This window comes from Sceloporus occidentalis, unplaced genomic scaffold (assembly GCF_023333645.1).
Source record: "Sceloporus occidentalis isolate IW3139 unplaced genomic scaffold, rSceOcc1.0.p SCAF_2, whole genome shotgun sequence".
In the NCBI taxonomy this organism is placed as follows: Eukaryota; Metazoa; Chordata; class Lepidosauria; order Squamata; family Phrynosomatidae; genus Sceloporus; species Sceloporus occidentalis.
Genome location: NW_028316982.1, coordinates 55,239,980 through 55,257,568, shown reverse-complemented (window position 1 = coordinate 55,257,568; position 17,589 = coordinate 55,239,980). Strand labels below are relative to the sequence as shown.

General features: G+C 40.6%; 1 protein-coding gene across 25 annotated transcripts in view; it reads right to left on the bottom strand.

The window, feature by feature from the left end:
* Positions 1 to 17,589, bottom strand: part of LOC149318339 (kinesin-like protein KIF1A) — a 144,246-nt gene that overhangs the window by 29,736 nt on the left and 96,921 nt on the right. For 14 of the 25 annotated variants that reach the window (XM_089509462.1, XM_089509466.1, XM_089509468.1 and 11 more), the window contains 9 exons: positions 16,118 to 16,286; positions 15,406 to 15,496; positions 12,419 to 12,537; positions 11,495 to 11,550; positions 7,842 to 7,950; positions 6,956 to 7,022; positions 6,331 to 6,415; positions 5,010 to 5,115; positions 767 to 793 (listed from right to left, as the gene is read on the bottom strand). In XM_089509462.1, the coding sequence (XP_089365588.1) occupies positions 767 to 793; positions 5,010 to 5,115; positions 6,331 to 6,415; positions 6,956 to 7,022; positions 7,842 to 7,950; positions 11,495 to 11,550; positions 12,419 to 12,537; positions 15,406 to 15,496; positions 16,118 to 16,286 (829 nt within the window). The remainder of the gene's footprint in view (positions 1 to 766; positions 794 to 5,009; positions 5,116 to 6,330; positions 6,416 to 6,955; positions 7,023 to 7,841; positions 7,951 to 11,494; positions 11,551 to 12,418; positions 12,538 to 15,405; positions 15,497 to 16,117; positions 16,287 to 17,589) is intronic. The other 11 variants (XM_089509467.1, XM_089509469.1, XM_089509475.1 and 8 more) reach the window with 1 other exon arrangement.

The following is a 17,589-nucleotide window of genomic DNA, read 5'->3' as shown; positions in this document are numbered from 1 at the left end:
AATGTAAGATACACGTGTGAAGAAAAACACATGTTATGACAAACAAAGGCGTTTGTGCTAAATGTATCATCTAGTTTAAAATATTCTAACGGTTAATCTTTCTGCTTCTTCCTATGTTGCTGCTTATTTGACCCTTGCGTTTGTGGAGCTGCCTCTGACTGGATCAACAGTCCTTCACTAACCCATTTGAAGAAGCTGTTATCACAAGACAACTCCTTCTCAGACAACCTGCGAAATCTGTATCTTTTCCTGTTTGTCTTTCACACACTTTCCCATACTCCCATCACACTCAGCCCAGCTTGTCATGCAGACTGCATCAGCTTACAGATCTCTAAAAGTGCCTTTGTGCCAGTGCTGGCTGCAGGGGATGAGATTTCAGCATGGCCGAGAGCCGAGAGGGGCCAGCATGTTTTGGGGATATGTCAAAAAATAATAGTACAGCAGTAGCAATACAGAAAGAAAACCCAGCCAACAAAAGAAAACAAAAGTTTATGAGAAAGCATATGTGAGAAGGAGAAATAAAAGACAATGCTATTTTTAAAAAGAAAGAAAGGAAAGAAACCCAAACAGAAAAACCCAAGTAACAAAATGGAACAAAAAGGAAGCCCAACAATGCATAAGAAGACAGAAAGAAGCCAGTGTATTTGGGCAGGTGGAAGGAAGCTCAGTGGGTAGCATTGTTAGCCACAATGCTCACTTGGGTGGGAGTGAGGGTGAACTAAGGAGCAGGTACAGAAAAATAAATGGGGAAGGGAACAAATAATACCTAGGCATATCCGAATCAAGAAACTGCCTGCAAAAACACAAACAATCACATGGTTAGTGTGGTCCAAATGGGTGGCGGCAGCAGCAATAGCAACGGCAGTAGCAGTAGCAGCAGTTCCACATTGCAGCTCTTCAAAAGCCCAAACCCTACAAACAGCACCTTTCTGTTCTCCAGCAGGCCACACAAAGCTGCAGAAGAAAACTGCTAAGTTCTGAAATCATTCAGATAAGGGTACAAAGACACAGGTGTGTGAATGAGCCATCTGGCACTGAAAGCAACTGCCATGTCACAGGTAGCATATTGATTCTGGACTGGGAAGACAGGAGTTCAGCTCTCTGCTCAGTCAGTAAAGCTCCCTGGGTAGATATATCATTATTTTGAAAGACTAACCTAACAGAAAGACTGTCCTCTAGGTTGTGTAAATATTCACTTCATTCTCACAAGAATGAATAATTTTGAAAAATTTATGTCCACAGTCCCAAATTATGAGACTTTCTATTCATTATTAAAGGGTTTTTGCTTCTTTTTCATCTTGGGACTTTTTTGCAAAAACTTTGTGTGTAAAACCCAACATTTTTGCACTGAAAAATGTATTTGCTTAAAATACCCTTTCTTCTGTGAAAACATATTGATTTTATTTCCCAGTTTGTGTTGAACAAAACCTTTTCCAACAAATCCTCAAATGCAAATAAACAAAAACAAAAACCCTTGTGGCACTGGCAGTTTACCATTTTCTTGACAGTGTATTTTCATGTGTCAAGAAATCCTTCCTTGTCAAGAATGAAAGGAATTGCCCAAAAGACTTCAGAAGGCCTAAGTGAGGCACAGATGTCATGCTGTTCAATCTGAGGAATTATTAACTCAGAAGTGATGAGCAAGTGCTACCACGCATAGGTTCAGGAAGGCTTAATGCCACCACATTAAATAATGTCAGAGTTGTTCTCCTGGTTTATGAGAATTAAGCCCTTTTATTTTTTCTTGTGCTGGACATCTCAAGTGAACTCAAGATAAACGGGCTGAGACCAAAAGAGGCAGTTGCTTGGTCTTTAGGAACGTAGCTTGACAACACATAATAGCAAAGCTGGGAGCCAAAGCAGCACATTTGCATGGTGGGTTAGGCATATTAACGCACATAAGCTCTTCTCACTCCAGCATCATCAAGACCCAAAGCAAGTCCCCAAAGCCCATGCATAATAGAAGGATGGGGCATCTAGAATTTCCCATGGTCTTCCTCAGTTGCTTTAGCAGACTTCCCCTTCATTTTCCTTCTCCTCCTGCCAAATCTGTCAGTCTTTTCTGACAGGTCTGTGGTATCAGCCAACACCTCAGTTTTCATCCATACAGGTAGATAAGCAGAGGACTCATACACCAGGCATAGATATGAAAAATCAAACATGAACGTGTTTGTGTATGTAATTCCTACCCTTCCCGCATTTCCCTGGCAAGTGTCTCATAGCTTGGGATAGATCCTTTTAGTTGTTCTTGATGTTCTGCAGTTTAAAACCTTGGTTTTCAGGATGGATGCTGCTTTGGATATCATATTTGGCAGAGAATTGTGAATAAAAATGTTATATAGATTTTATAATTTAAAAAAATGGTAATAGCACGTAGCACTTTACATATCTATACCGCTTCATAGTGAACTAAGCACTCTCTAAGAGGTTTACAATGTGTTAGCCGATTGCCCCCAAAAAACTGGGTACTCATCTTACTGACCTATGAAAGGATGGAAGGCTGACTCAAGCTGGAGCCTTGTGGGATCGCACTCACAATGGTGTGGCTGCAGTACTAGCATTTAACCACTGCACCACCAGGGCTCCTTACATAAGTAAATAAATATGTGCTAAACCAACATTATAATAATCTGCTTGTTGGCTTAAAAAATCATGGTTGTGTCTCCAGCCAAAAGCTGCTCAGCTTTCACAAGAAAGCTGTACAAAGACAACTCACAAGATATGCAGTACAGCAGCCTTCCTCAACCTGGCACCCTCCAGATGTGTTGAACTACAACTCTCATAATCTCAGACAGTATGGCCAATGTACTTGCTGGCTGGGGATCATGCAAGTAGAAGTTCTGCACATCTGGAAGGCATCAGGCTGAGGGAGGGTGCAGCAGAGAGATCTCAACCACCAACCAGAACTTGAATTACCCTATAGTACTGAGCACCAAGACATGGTCTTATTTTATTGGACAAGATCCACTGCACAACTATGACTATCTCCAGAAGTCAGCTTTCTTCAGTGATCACAGATCTCTTACAATTGGACAGCATAAAAGAAGCCAGAAACTTGCAAACCAGGTGCTTGCTGTGCTTTCTACTGCCAACAAGCATATTAGCACGATTAGATAGGAGGAATAGGAACAGTTGTGCAAAACCATAAACAAGAGTTTCAAACACCCATGACTGCAGGTGAGTTTGTTCCTGTTCCTGACAAATTTGTTTTTGTTTTGTTTTTGACTTTGCTATTACTATAACTGAAGAAGCTACTATTTGGAGGCGCCTTTATATACATTCCATCTGTTTCACTGTAATCAACAGGAGATTATTATTTGGGGGGGGAGGGTGAATGGTATGGCACTGCTGTACACTAGCTGCCTGCATAGGTTTTGTTTTGTTTTGCTTTCATTTTATATTTCATCATTTTGGATGGGAGGACTTCTTTGAACTGAATATTAAGAACCACTCAACAACTGAAAGTTTTAATTCTTTTTCAACACAGCCATCCAACTACACATTGCCTCTGACCCAGGGTGACTCACCTTAGACAGTTCATCTTTTATTTCAGACTTTCACTGTAGACTTCTTTTCACACTGTATGCACAGCAGACTAACACTTTACCTTGCCCCGAAATTCATCTGCACTCCTCCCTGTCATAATTTCATAATTTCCCAGCTAACTCATATTGACTTGTGATGAGTGTGCCTTTGCTGGAGATCAGGACAAATGATGTGTGTTAAATATCTGGATGGAGGTGAGTATTGAAAGACGTACTTGGGATGATTCAGTAATAATCAATTACTCTCACAACTATAGGTCACTCTGAGAAGGGAATTACCCTCCCCACAAAAAAAGTGCAAACAAGGTTGTGCTATGGTTTCCAGTTGCCTACATGCTTCTCTCCTAACATAGAGGTATTATTATCCAACATATACTACCAAATTAAGCCCTTCGTTTTATGAATTACAAAGTCACAATTCATTGCCATCTCCTGGACTTGTCTCCCAGTGTTTATGTCTTTCATATTACCCAAGCCACATGGAGCCTGGGAAGGTCTCCTAGAACTAGATCTGTCTGAACAAGCAGAAAAGAGCAGTGGTTTACTAATGGGATATCGCTAAAGCCATGACTAAGTGAATGAGGGCAAGAGCCTCTCCAGTTACAATGCAGTGCTAATCCTGGAAGCTACGACATTTGTCGCCATGCAGGACAGGACAATCCCTGCATAGCAAAACTGTTTCTCAGATAGTCCTATGCTGCTGACCTGGAAGATGACTTTGGCTTCACAAAGCAAATTATACTAAAGCTTAGTATGCTTTCACAGCAGGGAAAGCTACTAGCCTTTCACTTTTCTCAGATCATAGTTTAAAATGGTCCTTCCTGTGTGTAGAAAAGAGATGTCTGATGGCCTGTTCTAATGTAACTGTGTGATTGTTGCTACTCTGAGCAGTACCCCAATGGCAAATCCAAGAATCCTATGCATATTGGTAGAGGCCATCCCACGGTGTTCAAGCACTTGCTTATCAAAGAAAGTCTTGAGCCCATGCCATCTCCAGTTAGAAGGGTCAGGTAAGACATAGCCTGGAATCCTGGACTTCTTCTGCCAGTCAGACCAGTCAATACTGGGCTGGATGGCCAAATAGTCTGTCCTGGCAGCTTCCACAGTTTCAATATGGCTCCAGTTTTTTGCATGTTCTGTGGTGAATGTAGTTAATGTGAATGGCCAAAGCCAAAGAGGCTCGTGGATCTCAAATGTCAACTATCAGACCAGTAAACCTCTTATCAGTCAAAGTTAGTTGTCAAAGAAAATATTTTGAAACCCACTGGCTTTCTCTCTGCTAGATACTCAGCTAGCCTCATCATGGCTTCAGCCCACTGGCTGTGCTGTAGTAATAGGATGGGGTTTCACTAGAAATACATGTCCACACACTTCCCAAACAGTCCCACAGGAAGACCTACAGGGAAACCATGTTTGCCCCAGGTTAGATGAGCACATGCTGGAGAAATGTTTAGTCAGTCTCACCGATCATCTTGAGAAGGACGGATATATCCTGATGACAGAATGTTCAGAGAGAGAATGTTGGGATCAATGAGGGATTCATCTCCTTCTGGGGTGTTTCGGATCCGGCCTGCAGACAGAAAATACCACATGCAATTAATTTTACCGCTGTATGTATGTACACATTGTTGCTTCCTTCCCACATGATGAAGTTAAATGTCCCCTCGTTATGTGATAGCTCTCATTATATCTCCTCAATCCCTAAAGTTGAGCCTTAGTAGTGCAGTGGTTAAATGTTGGTACTGCAGCCACAAAGTTGTGAGTTCAGTCCCAGGGCTCCAAGGTTGACTCAGCCTTCCATCCTTCCATAGGTTGGTAAAATGAGTACCCAGCTTGTTGAGGACAATTAGCTTACAGACTGTAAACTGCTTAGAGAGTGCTGAGTTCACTATTAAGCAGTATAGAAATATAAATGTTATCGCTAAAGTTGATTGGTATTTGGAATCACAGCACCAGTCAACTGTGTGTGTACGTGTGTAGACATCATATTATTTAAATGAGGAGGGTAGCATGTAGGGATGACTTTCTTTACATGTTGTCCTCCTCATCATAATAGTCTCCCAGACAGCTGTGGAGCAGTCCAGGTTGAGTATGGATATGATGGGGAGGGCAGCATGTTAGGAAATTAATCTGTGCACTGCCATTTCCATTATAATTGAGCTCTATTCAGCCTGGGTTTGCATTTGCTGGCAGCAACTAGAAATTCAGCAACAGCACTGGTGTTGGACAGGTGGAAAGCTCCTATGCTTTCAAGGGTAGTGATACTTTAAGGATAATATGCAACCCTAAATTCCACCACCCTCCACTAAGATAAAGTTGCACAGCAGATCACACCTCTACATATCATCCTATAACTTTGTGCTACCCATGGAACAAAGAAGCCTAGCATATCACTCTGATTTGACCAGCACTTAAAATTTTCTTTCAGAGGCAAAAGAGATCCACTTTGATACAGGCCTCTAAACCAGAGTTTTAGGTAAAGAGCTGTTGCTCTTCATCACAACAGGCATGCACATCAGTTTGGCTTTCATTGCGCTGCATATCACTGTAAGACCCAGGCAGCCAGAGTAAGCTCTGTGTATCTGAATTGGAAGCCAATACAATATTGCTGCATCAAAACCAACAGAAGTGTCCATTTTCCTGTTTTTTGGCTCTTTGTATATAGCATTTGTATCCACAAGCCTCTCTGAAATCAATGACTTTGTTTAGGAATATGGGGCTGCTCAGTTGAGACAACTATTTGACCTCAGACTGGCAAGAAAGGGCAAAAACAAATTTTGCTTACCCACAACTAGCTCCCGCACTTCCTTCCAGCGGATGTGGCTACCTGTCTCATGCACCAATGTCACCGTGATCCTCCTCTGGATACCCTGCCAGCCAATATGCCCAAAGAGAAAGGAGACAGTGGATAAAAGTTCTGTGAGCAGGCAATGGGTAGCACTGAGCAAAACTTTTGCTCTTTTCAAAAAGACATAAAAGCAGTCAGGGCAAAAAACCATTGGTCAAAAGAAAGAGAAAGAGATGGATCCCACTACAGATTAGCTCTTTCAAACAGGATCTTATAGGAGGAGTGAATTCCATATAGTGCACTTTTCCTCAGCAAATGCTTTGCCAAAACAGGTTGTGTGTGTGTGATTTTATTACAGAATATCACCTTTAACAGGACTGCTGTGAAGGAGGCAATCAGCAGTGCAGAGCTCAGCAGAATTCTCCTACCTTCTCTCTTGACAAAGCATAGTTAATGAGAAAAGCAATATTATTGTGTTTTATTTATTAATTGTATTGGTGGCTTGTCTTCTTGCAGGAATTGTACTGGCACAGCGTCATGGGGTTAAAAACTGACTCTCTCAAAATTCAGACTAGTACTAGGGGTGGATCTGATAGGCATGGAAGGGCAGGCCAGAAAATACCTGGTGCAGTAAGAAGGTTCCGTGGCAGGGCATTCCTCCCCGGTGATCCACAACAGCAGGAATATAGCTGGAAAATAAATGCCAGTGAGACAGGACAGCAAATATCCAAACTTCAGAGCCCCAGAAACAAGGTATGTGCAACTGTTGTCATCACTGTCTGTATTGTCTACAGAAGCACACTAAGGGAATTTTTGCCATTAAGCCAGCTTGGCACTGTCCTTGCATCAAAAATGCAACCATCTTGTGTTATTCTCATTTGGCTCTGAGTCATAACCCCTCCAAAGGGCCCACACTGCAGAAGGGGTTGATTTGCTGCCAAGTCCTTTCCTAACTCTCTCTCTCTCTCTCTCTCTCTCTCTCTGGCTTCTTGAACAGTTTTAGTACAAGGTTTCTCACAGTATTCCATCATATGCAACACATCCTTTGTTTTAGACACAGAGAAGACAGTCAGGAGAGTCTGGAGGATCTGAGAGCCACAAAAACAGCCCTGGGCCTGCACTTTATCCACCCCTGATGCAGACACTACTGAGGCAGATGAAGCAACAGTTTGACTCAGTATAACAGAGCTACACAACAGAGCACTGAAAAATTACTTTTTTTGTAATGCAGCTTCTAGCTAGCATAGTCACTGTCATTTTCCAACCTTAACTTCATAGAAAGACAAAAGGTAGCTTGTAAATGAGCTCACTTGAGACAGATGCAGTCTATCTGCAAATGCTCATCTAATGGCTCTCCATTTTAAACTCTGACAGAAATTCCTCTCACTGGTATATTTAGTTATGAGAAAAATATTTTAATTCTTTTTGGCTCTGGTGATCATAGCTCTTAGAATAGAAACTAAGATCTGCCCCTACCCACCCCTCCATCAGCTGCAAGGGCCACTTACTCGCCATTGGCCTCCAGCTCACAGATCTCAAAGAAGACCATCAAATCATACTTGCACTGGCAGGGGCCAATGCTAGGTCTTGTCATGGCACTCAGTTTGGTTGCAGGCACTGCAAAGAAAAGATATTGCAATTATAGGGCGATGATAGAGGCAAAGAAAAAGCTATTTATCTACTATAAGTTTGGGATTTGAATTAACTCCATCACACAGAAAGGGATAGGACAGCAAAACCCACCTGCTTTGACTGTCTAAGGATCAAACTGCACCCTGCATTAAATGTGTCAGTAACAGTTAAAAGAGCTATCTTTTTTCATGGAATTTTCATGATATATTCTGTGTATTTTGGTTGTCCCAACAAGAGTATCACCACATGATGGTTTCATTGTTGTTTTTGTTTTTTAGCCAACACTGCTACTCTTGAAATGTTTTCTAAAGAGATTGGGTTGTGCCAGGGCCTTGGAGTCTGTAGAAATCAGCCTGATTAAGGCAGGTCGAGAGAGATGTCCCTTGATCCACAGTATATGTCCTTTAATTTTGAAACCCAGAGTCTTTCACATTCTAAAGATGTGTGAGTTCTTATAATATAGTTCCTTGGGTTTTGCTGGGCTTTGCTGGTTGCTCTCACCTCTGCCTCCACTCATTCTATTCTTTTGTAGGGCATGAGGCACGGTTTGTTCAGGTTGTCTTATGGCATGGTGGTCAAATTTTATCTTCTCTGATATTTTAAAAATGTTTTAGAGTCACAGAAGTATATTTCACTGGCACACTACAGTTTTATAACTCTTTTAAAGGTTTTAAAAGAAAAGAGGAGAAGAGAAGGGTACATATTGTTCTGGTATATATTAGAATTAAAAATAAACCCATCAAAGGTTGGGAATAAAATGTGCCAAGAATTGCCAGAAAATAGCCCAGAACAACAGAAATGTCATTTGGATGTCATACCTCTCTTGCTCATATTACTCTTTAAGATTCTGTGCATGATGCTGACCGCTATACATTTCCAAAACAATAGGAGCCTTACTGCATTACAAAAGACAGCAAGACAGAAGAAGCTTCTACTTACTTCCCTGCATGATATTGCAGCACTTCTATTCTCCTTCCAGAGGGAGATGTTTGTAAAAGTGTGCCTTTTTCCAAATGGGTTTTTCCAGTGAGACAAAAGACATGAATTTATGACCATCTGCCTCAGGAATAGAACAGAAGTGCTTCAAGGGCATGTGGAGAGTTAAACAGAAAGCCACCGCCCTGTTGCTGCATCTCAGTTTACTTTTATAATGTGACAAGGTTCTAGGAAAAAAGTGACAAAGAATGTAAGAGATGAACAGATAGTGAATAACCTTCACTGCATTCCTCAGGCTACACTGATGACCAGTACAAATAACACACAATAGGAGGTAGCAGGAAAAACACACAGTAGGCACAGCATACAGCATAGTGGAAGGTCCATGGACTCAGGGATCAGTCATTCCTCACAAGTGTTGGGAACTGACTGAAGCCTTCATACAGACTGAATGTGGGTACAACAAGCAAAGCAATGCTGTTCTGAAATAGAATGGCATGTTGTGCCAGTTTTAGGCCTCTCAGGTCCAGTCTGGTTTCCAAGGAACACCTCTCTCCCAAGGCAAGAACCCTGAGTCTGGGTCTTTCCACAGCTTTATCCAGAGGACCAACCAGGCTTCTGTGCCTTTCTCACAACACAGGTCACAGTGGGCATGGATACTGCCGGGTTTGGTTCCTTCCCCTCTTTTATCAGGAAGGAGGAGGCAGTGTTGGCAGCTGACAACATGTGCCCAGAAAATGCTTCCAGGAGTTGGCTAGCAAGCATGTGGGGTACCAGACCCTTCAATTTCTGAAGAGCTTCCTCATGTTCTTCACATGTGGCAGGGAGAGACAAACAAGGTGCAAGACAAAATGAAACAATTTTGCCTGGATACATGAAGCCAAAGCAAGATGCACAAAAGAAACAAGTAACTTATCCAGTGTCTAAAAATATTGCCCCGCTTCCTATGAACTAAAAGATTGTATGCTGTTCAAATACACAATATTCAAAAGAGACCAGCCAAGCTTTTATAATTCTCAGCAGAAAATGAGTCTGGTGACTAGAGAGGAAGATGCAATAGAGAAGTCCATGCTAAATCCCCCCCCCCCCAAAAAAAAAAACATTGGGTGTACTTGGGCAAGCAAGCCAGAATCTCAGGTAACTGAAATGGACAATCCTGTCCCACTTGCTTCACAAAGGATTGAGGCAGCTTTTGGACTGCCTCATTCACTGAATGTTGTGGGAGAGAGGGATTCAGTGATGATTTTGTTTATATGCCTGTTTATTTACATTAGTATCAGTATTCCACCTTTCTCCCAAAATTAGGACTCAAGGTGACTTACAATTTAAAAGTATAATACAGCTAAAATATCAAAAAGTTAATATTAAAATGGAATTAAATCATTCATAGTATTAAAACAATTTAGACCAATACTTAAAAGAAAAAAAGCAATCAAAAAGATAAAAAATAATTTTAAATGGTTCAGTTTTAAACACTTAACTGGTTCTTTAAAAACTTTCTGTTTTAAAAGCTTGTTGAGATAAAATGGATTTTGGTAGCTGACAGAAAGACAGCAAGAAATAGTTATTCTGGCCTTTCCACTGACCATGCCTATCTGTGTGTGTGTGTGTGTGCGTGCGTGCGCGCACTCATGCACCGGCACATATGCATGTATAACTGTAATATTTGTAATTTAATAAATAAATAAGTTGCAAAAAAGTGTGTGTCCTAGATTGTAAGTGTGCAGTAGGTAATATCTTGTTATCACTGAACTTTTGTAAGCCAGGCTAGAACCCATTTTGGCTAAATAGTGGGGTAAACAGGTTTTAAGTCATTCATAGATAGATAAGACAGACAAAAAGGCAGACAAACGTAATAAGGATCTTTCCTCACTGCTAGTGATGTTATGAGGTATCCATGACATCACTGCAACCTCTTGTAATCATATCAAAACATAGGGGATAATTCCAGCACTGATTCTGTGCTAGGAAATGAAGTACATTATGAAATGTGTGAAATAGGCTATGCGAAATGTGTCACATGGCTTTAAAGTTGTTTTTAGCATGTATTTTATTGTTGTTAGGTGTCTCGATCATCTTTTTGTGGCAGAAAGGTAAGGTGTAATAAAATGAAATTATACTGCTATATGATTTTATTTATTGTTTGTTAAAGTAATTCAAAACAGCCCTTTAATAATGGATATCAGAGTGTATACAAAACGCATAGAAAGACCAAACAAGTCAGGAATACAAAACAATAACACACTAAAAAAATCACAATAAAAACAAAACAATGGCTTACTAACATGCAAGGAAAAGAATCTTTAAGCCTGGAAAGCAGCTATCTTTAACATGTTTAAATGGATGGGCAAATATCTATAATGCTTAGAATCCAGAAACACAAATACTGCTTACACAAGTGTACCCTGATTCATCATTGGCTATCATACTACTTCAAATTGCTATTTACTATGTTACATTTGTATTATGCATTTCTTTCAATTATGTTTAATTAGTATACTATGTGTAACCCACTAAGAGATACCATTGCATCAAGCAGTTTCTAATTCCTACATTTCCATAAAGACTAAATGAAGAGGAATCTCTCTCCTACCTGGTTTAGATAATGGCATGACCCGAGGAAAATGGCGCCGGGATGGTCTCAGGGGGCTGTAAAGACAAAGGAAAAAATTAAAGGAGGAGAGCCCAGTGAAGAAAAATTTATTCCTGTAGGCCCAAAGTAAGGGACTCTAACAGGAGATTGTGCTTGGGGTAGGACTTGAACATGGGACCACAGGATACAAACACTGCTTGCAACACTTCACTTACCCAAGAAATTCAAACTATAACAAAGACTTTAGCAATAATATTTGGTGGGTGATTTCCTTTGCCTAGTACAGTGGTACCCCGGGATACGAATTGACCGCGTTACGAAATTTCCGGGGTACGAAAAAGTTAGATTTAAAAAAACTGTTCCGGGTAACGAAAGATTTTTTGGGTTACGAAATTAATTTCGGCGCGTTTCGGCGCGAAATTCAAATCGGAAGCGCGGCTAGCGGCTTTCCAGTGGCTTTCCAGCGCCTTTTCGGGTTGCGAAATGTATCGGGTTACGAACGGCGCTGCGGAACGAATTAAATTCGTAACCCGAGGTAGCACTGTAACTGGCACAGCCAGTTACATAACACTCCAGTGCAGTATCCAAAAGAATGATCAGGCCAAGATCTTCTTAACTTTAACAATGTAAATGTAACAGAATCACATGCCCTTGCATCATTGACTTGGATATTATTCATAATCATGTTTTAGTTATTTTCCCATCACACATAATACACAAAAGCTGTTATGCCAAGGTCCAGGTCCTTGTTAATGGACAAACAAGCCTCCTCAGGATAATGCCAATGGAGAGACTCCCGATGACTTTGTTGCTGTTGTCACATGGATCACAAAAGTAACATAATCTGGACTATATTTTGATAAACTGAAGTCAGTAAAAGAGCAAGATTTGAGGAATGCCCGTTTTCATGGAAGTCACTCTTACCTGAGGACATCCTTGCAGAGAGGAGGGAAAGGATGCTGCTGATAGTGTCCAAAGACCTCAAAAACAATTGGTTGGCTCCTAATGTATTCAATGAAAGATTTGGTGACCTCCACAGCAATCTGAGTGAACAGCAAGGGATAAGTACAGTCATCTTACAGAATAAAACATGCAACTTGAAATAGTATCAAGATGGATAAAACCTGCTAGAGCATTTATAACTTCCTATGCATTTATGCTGAAAACCAGCAATGCTTATGTTTAATTTTCTATCTGTGACTATTAATAGGATTGTTCACTACTGGGTATTCTAGCAGTATTACTGCTGTTGTTGCTGTTAACTGCCACCAAGTCAGCTTTGACCTATGGCAACCCAATAAACGAGAGCCCTCTAAGACAACCTGTAACAAACAGCCCTGTTAAGATCTTGCAGACTCAGAGGCATGGCCTCCTTGATTGAGTCCTTGGGAGTTAGTAAATCAGGCCAATAACATAAAGTTTATTAATCATTTATATTACCAATAGGCAATTTTTAAAAGTACCAACAGATTAAGTTTCCTCATTCCAGGGAATTTTTCACCCATTCCACTTCATTGAAACAAAAAAGTTGGGTTGTCGGAATCACTGGACTTAAATCTAACCACCTTCCCTTTGATCTTCTCAAAGCTAAAAGCCACACAATCATGGAGGAAAACACTGTACAAGTGAAGCCTATGCTATTCAGTAAATTAAGATCTGGATTTAAGTACTGTACGTTCACATCCCAAATATCTAAAATACTTTGTAAGCCTTTTAAAGGGAATCAAAAACATCCTGGAGGACAGCATAACAGACAAAAGGAAAGTCTTCTTCACAAAAGACACAGTTCATCTATGAAACAACCAATTTACCTATCTGTATGATGGGAGTAATACAGTGCACCTGTGTTATGCAGGTGCACTTTACGCAGCTTTCAGCATACACTGAAAGCCGCGTGGGGAGGAAGGGGCGGCGTGTCCCATAGGGACTAATGGAGTGCATGCCTGTGGCACACACGCGCTGCCGCACCACCACAGGCACAAACTCCATTCATTTAAATGGGGCTTGAGCATACGCGTAATTTGCTTTACGCAGGGGAGTCCGGAACAGATCCCCCGCGTAAAGCAAGGGCGCACTGTACTGATCTGCTTTCACCATGATTTGTGGTAAACACCATAAAACATGCAGAGCAAATTGCAAGCACTTATCAATGATCTAAAAACTAAAATACAAACTCTGTCTTGCCTATAGTCACATTATCAGTTATCATGGCTGGTTTCTCATTTTCTTGCTTATGAAGACAGCAACGCTTTGCACCCCTGCGTTGGTATGACAGCCTACATTTTCTGCTTCAACAGAATGATACAGGATATATTAGGATACTGATGCAGTTATGCCTCATCCTAAATACTTACTTGTTAGGGTAGCACGCAGGATAATATAGAATAGCATAGATATAATGAAACATATAGATTGTATTTAACTATCTATGGTCCAAAATACAATGCAGAAATAATCCAGTTTGAGACTGCTTTAACTGCCCTTGCTCAGTGCTAGGAAATCCTGGGAATTGTAGTTTATGTGGCACCAGAGCTCTCTGACAGAGAAGGCTAAATAATAAATAATAATAATAAAATTTTTATTTATATACCGCCCTTCTTAAAATCAGGGCGGTGCACAGCAAAATACAATAATACAATAATACAGCTATACAAATAAGTTAAAACAGTTCAATAAAAATAATAAAATTCATGCCGGCAAAACAGTGCTGACCAAGAAGGGGGGGGAGGGGAGGAAAGCATTCTGGGGCAAAGATCAGGGGTAGGCCTGCTCGAACAAAAAGGTTTTCAGCCCCTTCTTAAATTGGGCTAGGGAGGTGGCTGAGCGGAGCTCGATGGGCATCGAGTTCCAGAGGTTGGGGGCCAAGATGGAAAAGGCCCTCCTAGAGGTGGAGATATATCTCCCCTCTGGAACTCTTAGCAATTGCTGCCCAGATGATCTGAGTGTGTGGGACGGATTTTACGGAGACAGGCGGTCCTCCAGATACCCTGGGCCCAAGCCATTTAGGGCTTTATAGGTAATAACCAACACCTTGTATTGCGCCCGGAAGCGAACAGGCAGCCAGTGTAGGTCTTTAAGGACCGGTGTTATATGACTGGCCCTGGCAGTACCAGTAACCATGTCTCACAGAACTACAGTTCCCAGAATTCCCTAGCATTAAGCCAGAACAGTTAAAGTGGTCTCAAACAGGATTATATCTGCAGTGTGTTTTGGACCTTTAACTATGCACAGATCCTATCCTAATAGCTTTTGGCTTGAGTGGCAATCGGTGGCAACCACTGTTATTGTTAACTTTAACTCACAGAGGACGTTATCAGACAAGGGAAATTGGAAGTATAATCCAATGGCAATCTGAACACAATCATGGGGTTTCACATTATTGCGTGATAGACTACCACATGCAATTTCGGGCAATGGGAAGTCAGTCCGAACGCAATCATTGGGTTTCACGTTATTGTGTGAGAGATGATCACATGCAATTTTGGGCAATGGCAAGCTATTTTCGGGCAAAGGGAAGTCAGTTTGAATGTGATTCGAATTCACATAAATTCGCTCAACTAGCAAATTCACATGAATGCATTCTGGGCCCACTTTCTTTTCATTCGAAATTAAGAGAAATTCCTCCCATGTGAGAAACTCCACAGAGGAAGCAAGGCTTCTGAATTCCTAATACAAAAAGGTGCTAAATTCATGATAGATAAAAACACCCTGAATCCAGAACTATCTACTTTTCCATAACCTCGTTATTAGTCAGACTGTTGCAAACATAGTTGACTAAGATAAAAGGTCATTCTAGTAATACCATCTCTATGACAATCACAGATCTGCCTTTTCGGAAGCTATATGTCATCTTAGTGCAGGTTCTGCATGTGAAATTGTCAACTGGAAGCAGTATCTGAAGTTATACTAACATTTTGAACATGATAAAAGCCAAGAGGTGGGCCTCGTCCAGTATTCTTCAAAGGCTCTGTAGAGAAGGCCTCATCATGGCGGTGAATAAAGCTGCATGGAGGAAAAAGAATTTAACGTTTACTATTGTTGATAATATATATTTATACATTTATCTCTAGAGCAGCTGTTTAAATACTATTTCTCATTTATGCCAAGAGAAGCTGTTTAAATACTTTTTCTCACATTAGTGTGGGGGAGATGTGGGGTGTGTGTGTACACACATGCAGTATATTATATATTTCTAATACAGACAGACGTTGAATGGGGATCTGCTGATTAACTGGACTTCCTATACAGTGTATGTATAAAGCTCTTGTAAGAACACCACACAATGGAAGACCAGTAAGTCAAAGAACTGGGAAGGAGGGATATGTCTCTGTGAGGCTCCTCACCACAATCTTGCTAACTCTTTCAGTTTTTGTCTACCCTCTCTCATAACAGTCAATGGCTCACCACCAAGGTACTGATCTGCAAAATCTAGGTCTGGGGACAACAAATTTAGCTATATTCTAGTTTTTATTCTTTATACTTTTAAATACTGAAACTGCTTTAACAGATAGGAACCCACTTCCCTGACGTTCAGATCTCCCGTGTGAAAAGAGTGGAATAGCCAGGACACTGCAAAGTGAACTAGATAAATAAGAAATAAGAGAAACAGGGACTATATCTCACTTAAACTGGCAGAAGATGTCTGCGTATTCTGCTGAAATGCTGGAGGCCTGCAGAACAGTCACCCTGAAAGTGAAAATGCTTCCCAGCTTCAAGTGCTCCAAGGCTGCCTCTAAAGGCCCATCCACAGCAGACTTCTCTGAACTGTCCATTAGAAGATCTTCTGGAGTGGCTGCAGAAATACAATAATGAATATAATAAGATTCCTCACTAGTTTAATATCCATTTTTCATATTTGATGTGGTGCACACAACACAGTAAGAAGCAAAAGAGTCCTAGATACTGAAGGAATAACCTTGCTCCTTCCATCTTCAGATCTTTCCGTATAAAAATGGCCAGATGACTGCATCAACTTGATAATGCTGAATCTACAATGTAAAAGATACTCTTCATATATAATTTAGACCTCATATGCTAAATGCATCATGCATACATGTGACAATGCCACTCCATGCCATTATCCAGTGATTATGAACTAAAAATGTATCAATTTTGGATACAAAGAATTATCTTTAACTTTATAATCCAGAAAGGAACTCCAAGATATATGATGCCTTACTATCCTGATATAATCTTTTTAATTGAGAATATAAACTTTCTTTTCATATCTATTTGCATAGGCATATAGGATGTATTTTTCCCAAAGGGAGGAAGTTAACATGGGTTTGCTTCAGTTTACTCATCATTCCATTCCCACTGAGGGAAAGGAAGGAAAGGGCATGGGAATGAATGAGTAGGAGCTGGCAACTCCTACTAGTTCCCTCCCATCACCTTTTGCTCAAGGGCTTATATTCCTGCCCACTAAAAAAATATTCTAAAATTTTCATTTGCCCCTAAATAATCCCAAACATCACTTAGAGGGCTGAGGGCAATTTTGGAACATTTTAGGTGCCATGGTTCATTTTAGCCACATGGGAGATCCTTTTTAAAGAGGAAGAGACCAGAAGGTTAATTTCCAGATCATTTTCTGCTAGAACACACAAGGTCCACGTGCTGCACTTTTCTCACCTTTGGTTTAGAGCAGAGGTTCCCAACCTTTTTGACTCGCAGAGCCCTTTACAACTTGGTAAATTAAACGTGGCAAATTTCTGTTCAAATTGTGATTTCTGGTTTTCTTACTTTGATTCTACGTTTTGCTTTTTATTCTTTAATTTCATTTAATTTTTATTTATTTATTTTTCCTGGAGCGGCCGCAGAGCACCTGGGAAGTGCACACAGAGCCCTAAGGTCTCCTAGGAGCACAGGTTGGGAACTGCTGGTTTAGAGTATTGCAATATGTTTTACATGATGGGGTTACCCCTTGAAGAGTTCAGAAACTCAGCCACAGTTAATTAACAATGAAGTTAAGCACCATGTTACTAGCAACTTATTTCTAAGTTGCTTTTAAAAAAATATATAGTTTGGATTTTTTTTAAAGACCAATATCCACCAAATAATGCTCTATAACCTTTTTTTTGGGGGGGGGGGAGTTAAAA